The 12,975-nt window shown below is 34.1% G+C and overlaps 1 protein-coding gene across 1 annotated transcript; it reads right to left on the bottom strand.

Annotated features, from left to right (window-relative positions):
* Nucleotides 1–860: 860 nt before the first annotated feature.
* LOC134681399 (neuferricin-like) lies at nt 861–5,712 on the bottom strand. Its single transcript, XM_063541008.1, has 4 exons — nt 5,199–5,712; nt 3,128–3,268; nt 1,681–1,867; nt 861–1,088 (listed from the first exon to the last, which is right to left on the bottom strand). The coding sequence occupies exons 1-4, from the start codon at nt 5,512–5,514 to the stop codon at nt 875–877; spliced, it is 858 nt and encodes a 285-aa protein (XP_063397078.1). The 5' UTR covers nt 5,515–5,712; the 3' UTR covers nt 861–874.
* Nucleotides 5,713–12,975: the final 7,263 nt, after the last annotated feature.

Below are 12,975 nucleotides of genomic sequence, written 5' to 3'. Positions count from 1 at the left end.
ACAAAAACACGAAGTTCATAGTTCATAAACACTTATCTAGTACAAGTGAATTCAGTATACACATGACTGCATCGCAATGAAAATTGATAGGAATGAAATGTATCACTATTTCGATTAAAGCGTGAGATATATCATGTCTACCGAGATGTTTCTATTTCATTTTGATTGGACACAAACCATTTTTATTTTCCTTGTCAATCAAGTTATGTTTTTCCGACGTAGTCGGTATAGTTTCGGTTTGTGCCCTTTGAACTTAAGGACGCTTAACTATGGCAACAGAATACGCATGCTCGAAAATCCTTTCTGTGATTGGACAAAATGCTGTCATGCTGGGTGATTTGGTTGTGTTTGAAAAAACGTCTCGTTAATTATATCGTGATGGAAAGCAAGTGAAACACTATAAATATTTGAACTAGATCTTACAAAGATTTATATTTTTATTAAAATAATTGTTTCTCTAATAGCTTTTTGCATCCGTGATAGCTGTTTATTCGGGACAATTATATAATTTTTAATGTAAACTTTGTTGTACGAACGTACTTGACTTTTAGAACGCACCTACGCATGTGAGATTTCCGCGGGGTTTTGGTGAATGTAAACGGAAAGATTATGATACGAGGACCGAGAATACTGAACACAAACAGAGAAAACGTTATCTAAATGGTATCTTTGTGCTTCTGGAGGTTATCGAAATGATAGTTTTAAACATAAGTATACTCAAATTTAAATACGTCGGATATCTTTTTCAAAGATAGTTCTTGTTTTGTCATGTAATCAATCAATTTATCTTCAAATAAACTATGCCGCCAAAGAAAAACAGATGAACATTTTCGTGCTTGACTACAAGAAGTAACTAAACATCTTGTTAATATCATTATTCTGGAAAATAACATGAATCAACATTTGGATCACAACCTTCGTACAATTTCATGCCAGGATTGTCTAAATCACCATTATTTTTGTGATTCTTAATATCAGGCTGATCAGACGGAGGACCTATATTTTTTACACATGCACATCGCGCATAAGTCTCGCCTGGTCTAAAATACTGTCTTGGAACACCGACCCATTCTCTTTGAATTCCTCCACTGAAAAACATTAAATATCGATATTAAATATCTGAACATGATTGAATTTAAGACAACGGTATATACAGGAATATGTGCAATTTGCCACATTCAATAAAGCACACAAAAGATTATTCCTTTGTCTTTTCTTACTTTGAATTCAATTGAAAATCAATGCCATGAGTGTAATAAAATGTTTCGCAGAGCGCAGCCTGCTACGTCCACAGAGGTAGAACCATGAACAGTTCGGCCACGTTTGGACACAACATTCAAGCTTGATACTGTCTGATTTTAAATTGTGATCAAATTTTTGACATAATATAGGTTTCTAACACAAAAGAAATATGGTCAAAGATCAACTGCGCAATACTACAGTAAATGAGGATTTCTACTTGAAACTTTCAAAAAATTAAAATTTGAAAAAATTTAATAAAAAACAATTTTAGTCCCCAAACTTAAATACTGTCGGTTACCTTACGGCTTCAACAACGAGCAAAACCTATATATATTCAGTTTGTTTTCGACTTATGCGTTCTAATTCATCTTTAGTATATTTTGCCTTTCTCTTTTGCATGAAGCTTAAACTCTCGAATAGTTTATTGTAAATACAAACCTGAAATTAGAACACCACAATGTCTTCCCTTGACCTGCTTTAAACTGAGAATTACATGGCGGGAACATTACAATGTCTGCCTTTTTCTCATCCTCTGCTTTGTTAGCAAAAACGAGCTTCCTATCAAATTCTAGTTTCGCTTCTGAAGGGTTACCATGCTCGTCAAAATAATCTCCACGTAGATAGCCTTGAAATAAATGATATATCACGTAGATAGCCTTGAAATAAATGATATATCCGAGATAATTTACTACAAAATTATAAAAAAAATAATGTGATAAAGCAGGAACAAATATATATAGATATACTGTTCCCAGGGTAAAGTGGTATGATGGCCAATGAGACAACTCTCCAAAACAGACAAAATGACACAGAAATTAACTTCTATAGGTTACCGTACGGGCTTCAACAATGAGCAAAGTCCATCCCACATAAGCAGCTATAATAGGCTCCGAAATGACAATGTAAAACATTCAAACGAGAAAACTAACGGCCTAATTTATGTTCAAAAAATGACCGAAAACCAAACGACCACTGAATTATAGCCTTGATTAATAATATTTTACGCATAAGGGACACAGAAACCTCAAAAGATGAGAGAAAAATTTCCCGTAGAGGAAACCGTGGCAGTGCTAGTTTGGTTGACATCTGCTGCAGACGACAACATGGACGATTACGACGAATAACGACCGAAGTAATAGATCATTAGATATGTATCGCTACACCTTCGATGTCAGATGAACAAAACATTCTACAGAGTTTCGCTATTGTCCAACAGATCAATTAAAAGACTTTTGGAAATGACTCTGACAAAAACTAAATTCAAAAAACATTGTCACTACGAAAAAAAAATCATGTTTTTTTTCTCTCTCAGTTAAAAATATGACAAAAAGATGCAGACCCAGAGGGTTTAACCCACATTAAAGAATGTCAGTGGTCAACTCGTCTAAAGGCACTGGACAAACTATTTACTAACTACAAACTCTTATTGTTCTTTACTGGAAACCCATACTTTTTTATTCTGATCTACTGGCATGGATGGGGCGAAGATATGACGAGGAGATTCCATTGAAAAATATAGGAATAATGACTTCCAGGTGAGCAATATTATATTATGCAGGTCTAGCTTGAAATATAAACACCGATTTCAGGGCGTAAATGTCTGTTATGTTCAAGTCATATTTACCCCAAACACAAAAACCACACCACAAAAACCGATGTATCTAATTTGTGCATTTTCATTTTTATTCCATCTAGACCCTAACTTTAGAACAGGGACAGGCTATAGTTACATGTAGTATAGACTGTCCCTGTTTGGACGTTGAGTTTTAGAAAGCGTGCGGCTAGTATTCAGCGAAAAAAATCTTGTCTATTATCTTATATCATGAATCTGAAGCATCGCTATTAAAAAATATATTCTTCATTTATATTATATAATTCTATGTACCTTTAAATGTATAGTCCTTCATGTAAAACTGTAACCAATGATTGACGCTGTGTATCTGACTTAACGTGAAGCCGCTTATATCCTCTATCAAACCCTTGTCGTTGAATTCACCTGTCACGTATCCTCGGGTGCCATCTCTACCTAAAAACATATATTTTACACAAAACGTTAGAACATATTCATATATTTATTTGTTTAGACTTTTATAACTTTCAGTGTACAATGATGAAAATAACTTTAATTTTCGTCCATGTAATATAATTAGGCCCATTGACCAGTTTAATATACCGTAGTATCAGTACATGTGTTTTCGATTGTATTAACTACAAAATGATTTTATTTCAAGACATACATGTGCTGATTTTAAAATATGGATGTACTCTGTGCTTTTGTATGACCCTTTATAGCTTTCTGTTCGGTGTGTGCCAAAGCACCAAGCTGAAGACCGTACTTTGATCGATTATAATGTTTTACTTTTACAAATAGTGACTTGGATGGAGAGTTGTCTCATTCATTTTTTCTGTAACCATGTGTCTCGTCGTTTTCATTCGTTTTGAAAGATGATCTAATTTACTTCATTGTGAAGAAAGCATAAAAATGTACAGAATCGTACTAGTAATTTCTAAATCACGTGACTTTATTACATTAAACGATATAATATTTCAACCTCTACATGTACCACTTATTTTTGGTGCATTTGGAAAAGACTAATATTCTATTGAATTAACTCTCTGGCAGATTTGCGTTAATTCAAATTGAACGCTTATTAGTGCTACCCTGAAATGTTACTCTCTGCACAAACGCCAGGTCATTCATTTTGCTCTGAAGCCCCTCCCTTTTTTTCGTATGATTACTGAGGGTATGGATGGGGGGTCTGTTATTCTGTAAACATTTAATTTTCACCCCATTTTTCTCTAATCTTTAAAAAATTAACCCCTTTTTTCTCTAATCTTCCAAAAATTTACCCTTTTATTCTCTAATCTTCTATTTTTTGGCTCATTATTCTCTAATCTTCATTTTTTTAAGGCATTATTCTTTAATCATTTAACCCCATCCAAACCCTCATTACTGTTACAATAGGGAACCTAGCCGGTATAGAAGCTTAGACCACTTTGGAAGTTTTCCAGTTACCTCGGCTGGCTCGTATTTGAAAAAGAAATAATCGATGTTTGCATAGTAATCATGTTACATGTATATACATGTATATGATACAGTGTACGAACATGTATTGTGTTCTTGGTCTGTCGTCTGCCAAGAAGCAGAATACCATTCTATCTTTTACATGTTGATTGAACCTATAGTATTTTGCATCACAGATGTGATGATTTAAAGAGATCTTGGCATTGTTTGCATGCCCCCCCCCCCCCCCCCCCCCCCAAAACCAAGTATTGTCTTACAATAAATTTTTTTTAGATTTATAGGGTGGTTATTCAAATTAAATGGATTAATATGCACGATATATGTGTTCATCTTCTTCTTCTTCCAAATCTTCACATCCTTTGTAGGACAACCACACCGTTAAGGCATGTAAAACAAAACCCACCACCATACAAGTAGGAATATATATACACTATAATTCGGATAGTTCCATCCTCCACCGCTATATACAGGATCACTTTTGTAGTTTCGCATATATCTTGTATGTATTCTTAGTTGCGTTTAAAATTGTTAGGCTAGTTACCGGACATATATACAATGGGATTATATATGTTTACGTAGAACCAGAACCATCATATATACAAAGAACGATAATTCTTTATGATATCTAAATTTTACCTGTATGAAAACCATCTAGTTTTATACTGTATACAGGACAAACGTCAGAAAATCATAATCCATGACACATACACTTATATCATAAATTAACTTTGGAAATTCATGATCAGTCATGAAAAAGATTGAAGTAATAAGAAAGTTAACATTGCTATTATTGCTTAACATGATATTGGGTTGAAACCTTGAAATACAACAAGAACAATAACAGCAGGCGACAAATTTAAGCGATTATAATCAAAATCTAATTATTTTTTTTCTCTTTTGGAAATAAGTCAGTCATTAAAATGTCACATACCAGCAAAGAATTCATAGCCTCCACCTGGTCCATAATGTTTCTTTCCTTTAGTTACATCAAATACGTGTCCCAGGACAGCGAGATAAACAGGTGATCCATTGTCTCCTTTGTATTTACTCAGTTCCTCTTTTGTATACACTTTCTCCGATTTCATCCGTTTGACATCCGAAATACTTATTAGACTGTTCCTAATGGAATCCGGAATAACATCTATAATCTTCTGACGATATGGTTTGAAGATATCAACTGTAAAAATTACTGCAAACGCTGCTACGAGGATTGCTACTAATGTAAACAAACGACTTATTAGACTCATCCTGGTTCAATAATTAGAACATGAACAATTGTTCTTTTTCACCTGTATGGATTCAGTATGATGTTGACGGAATGCACACACTAATGGAATCTTAGACTAAAGTATTTAAAGATCTCCAGATCACTTCTGTGTGACAGATGTTTCAAGACGATTTTTTCTCACCACTTTTAGTCTAGTTTGTGGGCGCTGCCATGTTGTTAGAAAGTAAACGTTAAAACTAACACGGAGAATTAACTATGTTCCGTGTATTCCTAATTTTTGAGAAATTGTATGTTCAAACTACACTAGAATTGAATTTGTACACCTTTTATGTAAATACATTTGAGAGATATGAAAAATATAAATGGCTTAAAAAGATGGAAAAGGGGAGGGCAATCCAGTAAAAAAGGCAACAGTAGTATACCGCGGGCCGCTGTCAGGGCCGGCCAAACGTGATATCGAATACTTATAGTAAGAGAAAACAAATTTCGAATTACAAACTAAAACTGGGCCCTCGGTGTCCGATTGGTTTAATGAGTTACTACTGTAATCACTAGCCAATAAACACTGGGGTTGTGGGTTCGAATCCCGCTCGTGCTGTTGCACTTGACTCCAATCTTAATTGACTATAGGGCAATAGGGGACTATAAGTTTGTCAGTTTTCTTATCGAAAGTCGGTGGTTTTCTCCGGGCACTCCTGTGTCCTCCACCAATAAAAACTGGCCGCCAAGAAATACACCAAAAGCGGTGCTTAAAAGTGGCGTCAAAACACAAAAAAAAATCAAATCAAACTAAAACCCGAACATAAGACGAAAACAACGGAACAACAAAAACACTGAATTGCAACAAAAACTAATTCCAATAAAACATACATAGAAACGAACTATTTGATAACAACTGCCGTATTTTAAGAAAAAATGGTTGGTTGAACCTGGTTTTATTGCTAGCCAAACCTCCTACTTGTAGTTATTGTTAAAAAAAAACCAGTGCATGTGAAGCCAAGTGCATATATATAACACATTAAAAGCACGATCATGAGAACAATTGCCGCCTAAAATCAATTGATGTTGTTCTAATTATTACACCATTACTTACTTTATGTGATATTCCATTATAGGGGCCCCTCTCGATAATTGATTAACATTCAAATTTTGTATGCGTAATTTAATGTTCTTGTAAAATCGCAACAATAAGAGGCTGCGAACAAGTATATAAAATTGTGATCAGGATTCGTATGGCTAAAAGAATAATATTCATTTTTTATGACATAAAAAAATTTCTCAAACAGGTTGACAAATAACGATGTTTTTCAAATATTCAATATTGTCGGTGTCCTTTGGCATCTGATCGGATTGACTATTGACACTATTGCATATAAAACGTAAAATTTATAATAAAAAAGAATAGCGCCAATAACAATTAACATTGTGGCATACTGTGCTGGCCAGATAAATATATCTGAATTGCGAAGTGACCACCCGCAATAACAAAATAACTTCATTTAGAAATGAAAAATGTCGATCAAAATGTATAAAATTAAAATAATTCACATAATTGTGTTTAATTGTTTCATTTGCAATATCCAAATACAGTTTAGTGGGGGACGTGGCTTGGTCGTCAAGTGGTCTGTGCGATTGGTTCTTCATCTGTATTAACTAGTCCCAAAGTGTCTTTAAAACATAAACAATCAATCAATCAATCTATGTATGATTGTCTGCTTTTTCCTTTTTTCTTTTTTCTGTTCATGGTTTTGTCTGTCCATCACCTATGAATTTATTTGCAATTGTCGTAAAATCTAGTCATGAAATTGTTACAGAATAAATGTAATACCGCAGTTCCACTCGGCCACGATAGCACTACGATCTGTGAAAAAAACTGCAAAATGTATTTTAGATTGCGGTGAGTGCAGTGCGATCGTGGTCAAGCCCCAGTCCCACTAGACCACGATCACACCACGATCACCACAATCTAAAATAAATTAAGATCGTAGTGAGGTCGCTGTATAAACGGCATAAAAATGTAAATTTTCGTTGCTTTTACGATGCTACTACGTCCTCATTACGCTTCTACAACGATCCCGCTACGATCATGCCACGTTCTCACCGCGCTTATTCTGCGACTTCGCTACGCTTATTTTAAAAGATCTTTCTACGCTCATCACGTTCATACTACGACCATACCACGAGATATTCGATGGCAACACGATCTTACCACGCTTCTACTGCGATTATAGAACGTTTTTAGTCTGTTTCCCGGCCGTTATTAAAATTATTGACAATATTTGTATATTCCGAAGGCATACTGAATGTTTTACGGAGGGGACCAACCTTATTACGTTCATACCGCGATCTTACTACGTTCTCAGCAATAACGTCAACATCGTGTTCTATATCAATACAGTTCGATTCCTTCTATTTCTGATCAATACGTAGATTTCCCGGAAATACATGTAACATGCCAGCAAAATCTACTAGAACACGAGGGGGTTGTGGCCAGTAGGGTTGATGTATAGGCTGAGGGAGCTCTGATAGTAACGAATCCTGATTAAGCAGAGATGTCGGACCGACCAATCCAACCTAAATTACAACCTACTGCTGGTACATAAAGCTCAAATGACAATATTTTAGTGAACGATACCAGAGATGACACATCGGCATTTGTCAATAGATGTAGGAAGATGTGGTATGAGTGCCAATGAGATATAACTCTCCATCCCAAGTAACAATTTATAAAAGAAAGCCGTTATAGGCCAAAGTACGGCCTTCAACACGGAGCCTTGGCTCACACCGAACAGCAAGCTTTCCAAAATTTACTAGTGTAAAACTATTCAAACGAGAAAACAAACGGTCTAATCTATATTAAACACGAAGCATGCTTGAGCCGTTAGAGAAAATGGACAATAAGTTTTAATAACATACAGACAAACAAAACCTGGTGAGATTTATTATATTTTATGTGAAAATGACAATGAGAATGATGGTCGTAGTATGAACGTAGTCAGGTCGTAAGAAGAGCGTGGTAAGGACGACAAGGACGTTCTAGAATCGTACTATGATCGTAAACAGCGTGGTATAGTCGTAATGGAAGTGTATATATATATTTGGGTCGCGGTGAGAACGTGATGGTCGTTATGAGGTCGTAATAACGTCGCTGTGAGATCGTAGCGCAGTCTCTCCGAATACAATCACGCTTTCGCTACGCTCTTGCTACGATGGTACAGCGACCTTTGTGATCTTACTACAATCGTAGTGCGCTCTCAATACGCTTCTACTACGTCTTGATTTAGCCACGACCGCACCATGATTGTTTTGAACATGCTCAAAGTTGGTCATGCTCATCACGATCTTGAAGACCTCACCACGACGGTGATACGACCTCACTGTGATCTACACGACCGTACTACGATCATCAAATTTTATTTTATTTTCAAAGATCGTAGTAAGATCGTGGCCTAGTGGGACTGCGGTATAACGAAACGTTTTGAATAATACACAACCCTTATTAAGATCTAAATACTAGTAATCCCATGTCAATGTTATGGCAGCGATTTTCTGATGATTTATAATTTTCAATAAACAAGCGTATTAAACAGATCTAAATCACACTCAGATGAAACGAGCCAGCACAAAATGATTTTATCTTAATACCTTTTCCTTTATTTCACACAAAAGCCCTTCTGTTTTTGCTATCAAAAATTTAAAAAATCTTAACAAACCTTACTTTTCTTTCAATTTTTCACCCAAACACGTTTCATTTAATAAATTGTTTTAAATTGTCTTAAATCAGAGTTTATATAATTAATTGAATTTAAATTATTGAATGATATCAGTTTAACGTTATCAGACTTAGTATCAATCCTAAAGATTTCAATTTAATCCAAATACAAGCACTTGACGAATTGTTCCCCTTATCAAAACAGTTACACAATCTATTATAGCATTCTTCTGTTGTCAGTATAGAAGTCCTTTATAACTTTCTTCAGTTAGAGGGTCTAAAGGGAGATATTCCAATATTTTATAAATATGTACAAGTTAATCTTCTATCGAGTGTTATTAGGTTTATCATAGTTCTATGCAGAAAAAAGAAAACTTAAGAACCATCCAAGTCAGGAATATGATGACACTTGTTGCCATTCATTTGATGGATTTTGCCGTTTGATTAGCTGGGGACTTTCCGTTTTGAATTTCCTCGGAGTTCAGTATTTTTGTGAATTTACTTTTTTCAAGACTCACATAAAACTACCCGCAGTCAACGATTGATATACCCCCTAGCCCCCAAAAAATAAATAAAATAAAAAAAAAGTAAAGCAAAACAAAAACAAAACATATAAAAACATAAAATAAAACAAAACAATTATGAAAGGCCAATGGTGCTTCAATAAAGAATTGGTGTGAATTATTTAATTACAAAAACTTGGGTTATACTTTAATCTACATTATATAAATATAACTTACATATGTAAAGTGCTAGTAAAGGTGAATAGTTGAAGCTGTTATAGCATTATTCTGAAATTATTTCTTATGAAACACTGAAAGTCAACAGTGTAGTTTCAGTTGACTATGTTGTATATAAATATAGAAAATGTAAACAATGAAAAATATTCTCTAGACAAAATAGTTTCTTTGCACTTTTATCAATCCAGTTGAAATCGCATGCAGATAGGAGTTTTGCAGTCCAAATGATATTAATTCAAACAAATATGGGCCAACATACGACCTTCAACAATGACCAAATCCAACATACGACCTGCAACAATGACCAAATCCAACGCGTTTAATCAGTTATACCGACATGAAAATATGTGAAACAACTCAAACGAGAAATCAACATCCTCGTGTTTTACAAAACAATACAATTGCAATAGAACAAATAGACACCGATGGCAACCACTGAATTACAAGATTCAACATTGGGAGAGGTACATGTACATACAGTTTATAGCGGTTTCACAAGTGATTGTGAGCGCACAGACATCCCTCTAAAAAAGGAATAGTCATGTACCAGCACGACACAAGAAGTAACTGTAAATACTAAATATCAGTTGCAGATGGTTTGGCGCTATAGACATGAAACATAAAAAAAAAACATTAACTCTGTATTTACATTGTATCACAGATCAAATTTATTCGCTCATTGTGTGTCGATTTTAATATAGATTAGACCGTTGGTTTTCCTGTTTGAATTGTTTAACACTAGTTAGTATAGGGCCCTTTATAGCTTGATGTTCCGTGTGAGCCTATGTTCCGTGTTGACGACCGTACGTTGACCTATAATGGTTTCACTTTAATAAATTGTGACTTTAATTGAGAATTGTCTCATTGGCACTCATACTACATTTTGTACATCTTCCATATATCTATAAAGTAACGTTAAAACTTAAAGACATATTTAGTACAATATTAAGAGTACTTGCAGCTGATGAAATGACGTTCAACTCAAATTAAAACTAGTATATTAATCATGTTCATCTACACTAAAGTATCAGTCACTATACTTCCAACGGATTTAGTGTATTGTTGTAATAAACAGTCTGAGAATACATAGTGCGTGCCAAAATGAAAGTACAAATTATTAAAAGGATGCAAGGCAATAAAATCTAGAAACTCTACAGAAACATACACATGTTTTACTTTATCAAAAACAAAACCAATGTCAGTACCCATGCACAAACACAATATCAAAAGATCCTAGGTATACACGCTGTATAAGCACGCGGTAGACATTATTTGATTTCTATGTTCCCCAGTGAAAATATTCTAAATAAGTGAGTGCTTCAATTGTTGCCGAGTTATACCATAACCTTAACTAAATAGTTTTCAAAAGTGAACCGATTGGACTCTGATAGTCTGACTGTATGATAATAGGAAACTTGTATAATTACATTTGTTTATGTTTTTATCAAAGAAGAGACAGGGGAAGTCACGAAACTTCTGCATTATATACTAGATTAAATTTGCAAGCTTACTATTGGGCCTTGTATTATCAAGTTTAAGATTCATTGAGACTATAATAATTAGATATTAGATGTAGTGTAAGTTCCAATGAGACAACTGTACGTCCAAGTCACAATTTATAAAAGTAAACCATTGTAGGTCAAAGTATGGTCTTCAACACGGAGTCTTGGAAAAAATACATGGGAGCAGTTGAATATTAAGAATGAGTATCCGGACAGGAAATATCGCTACTCGTTGTAATGGAAACTTTAATTTCCACATTTTAACTTCTAGAGCCTTAAGTACGGATCCATATAAACAACGAGATATATTCTAACCTTTTTGACCATGATAATTCATTTAAAAGTTAAATAGTTTAATCAATAATAAATAAAAATGTTACACAGAAGTTCGATAAGTTAACAGTATCATTGACATTATAATAATTTAATTACCACACATTTATTTTATTTAAATGTCCTACTTCTTCTAACGAGCTCAAGAAAGTGAAAGATTGGATAACAAGATTGACTATTTCATATTTAGTAGAATAACATATATACATGTATATGTGTTTGAAATGAATGATAATTGTTGGAATAAGTGCAAAACGAGGATGTGTTTTAATCTACGATGCTAAGTAAAAGCATTTTTATTCTTAAAAAGATAAAAGCATTTTGAATTTTCGCACATTGCTTAAATACTACGATGGAATCGAAATTCAGCTAAATCTAAACCAACGAAAACGAATAAATGTTTCTATAGATATACAGAGCGATCGTTGTTAGTTTTTGTATAGTAAGATGACGGAGATTTTTTTAAAGTGATAAATATTTAATAATTTTGTTGTTGTGGTCATTGGAATGTTCTGGTCAACGTGATATGACAACAGATACCTCAAATTTATTAAAACACGAGAAGTGACGAGAACTGATAATAGAACCACGGCTGACTTTTGTCAAGACAAAAATGTTATCAAATATTAAAGGAAAACATGCAATACCTTTGTTGACTTGAGTAAACAATTGGGCATTGTTTATCGTTAAGTATCCTTATACGTAGCCAATTTTGGGTAATCACAGATTAAATTTAACACGTTAGATGATGTGCTGCGTAGAGAGTGACATAACTGGTATCCTGCTCAGCATGGAATCCAGGTTATGATGTAGAAGCCAACATGACTTGACGCGGAATCAATGTAAATAAAAAGAGATATAAAAGATTATCTACTTTGCCCGTGGAATACACAAATTCATTTTAAATTGACTGAACTGGAATTTTTGCGATTTAGTTTATCCTTTATAGTGTCAATGGAATTTAATAGAGAAGTAGGGAGAAATTGGATTATCTTATGTTAACCATTTAAAACTCGTTGTATGCAATTGGAGTTGTCGAAGCAGGCATTTATAACAAGTATATTGCAATTGAAAAAAAAAGTTTCGGTTGTCTTGTAAATATTTGTTAAAAGTTTTGCTAGACGAAAATACCGCAGGTTTATTAAGTGGAGTGTTCAGGTTTTTTTTTGTTTTTTTTTAAACAATTACGAAAA

The sequence above is a fragment of the Mytilus trossulus genome, chromosome 8 (assembly GCF_036588685.1).
Source record: "Mytilus trossulus isolate FHL-02 chromosome 8, PNRI_Mtr1.1.1.hap1, whole genome shotgun sequence".
NCBI lineage: Eukaryota > Metazoa > Mollusca > Bivalvia > Mytilida > Mytilidae > Mytilus > Mytilus trossulus.
Note: the sequence above shows the minus strand (reverse complement) of the source record. Positions and strands in the feature narration are given on the sequence as shown.

What these genes read in the sequence shown, in the direction of transcription:
- LOC134681399 (XM_063541008.1), bottom strand. Translation starts at nt 5,514, where the DNA reads ATGAGTCTAATAAGTCGTTTGTTTACATTAGTAGCAATCCTCGTAGCA. An exon ending in AGGCTATGAATTCTTTGCTG is followed by an intron (nt 3,269 to 5,198) that starts GTATGTGACATT and finishes ATATGTTTTTAG; the next exon opens with GTAGAGATGGCACCCGAGGA. An exon ending in TTGTGGTGTTCTAATTTCAG is followed by an intron (nt 1,089 to 1,680) that starts GTTTGTATTTAC and finishes AATGTTTTTCAG; the next exon opens with TGGAGGAATTCAAAGAGAAT.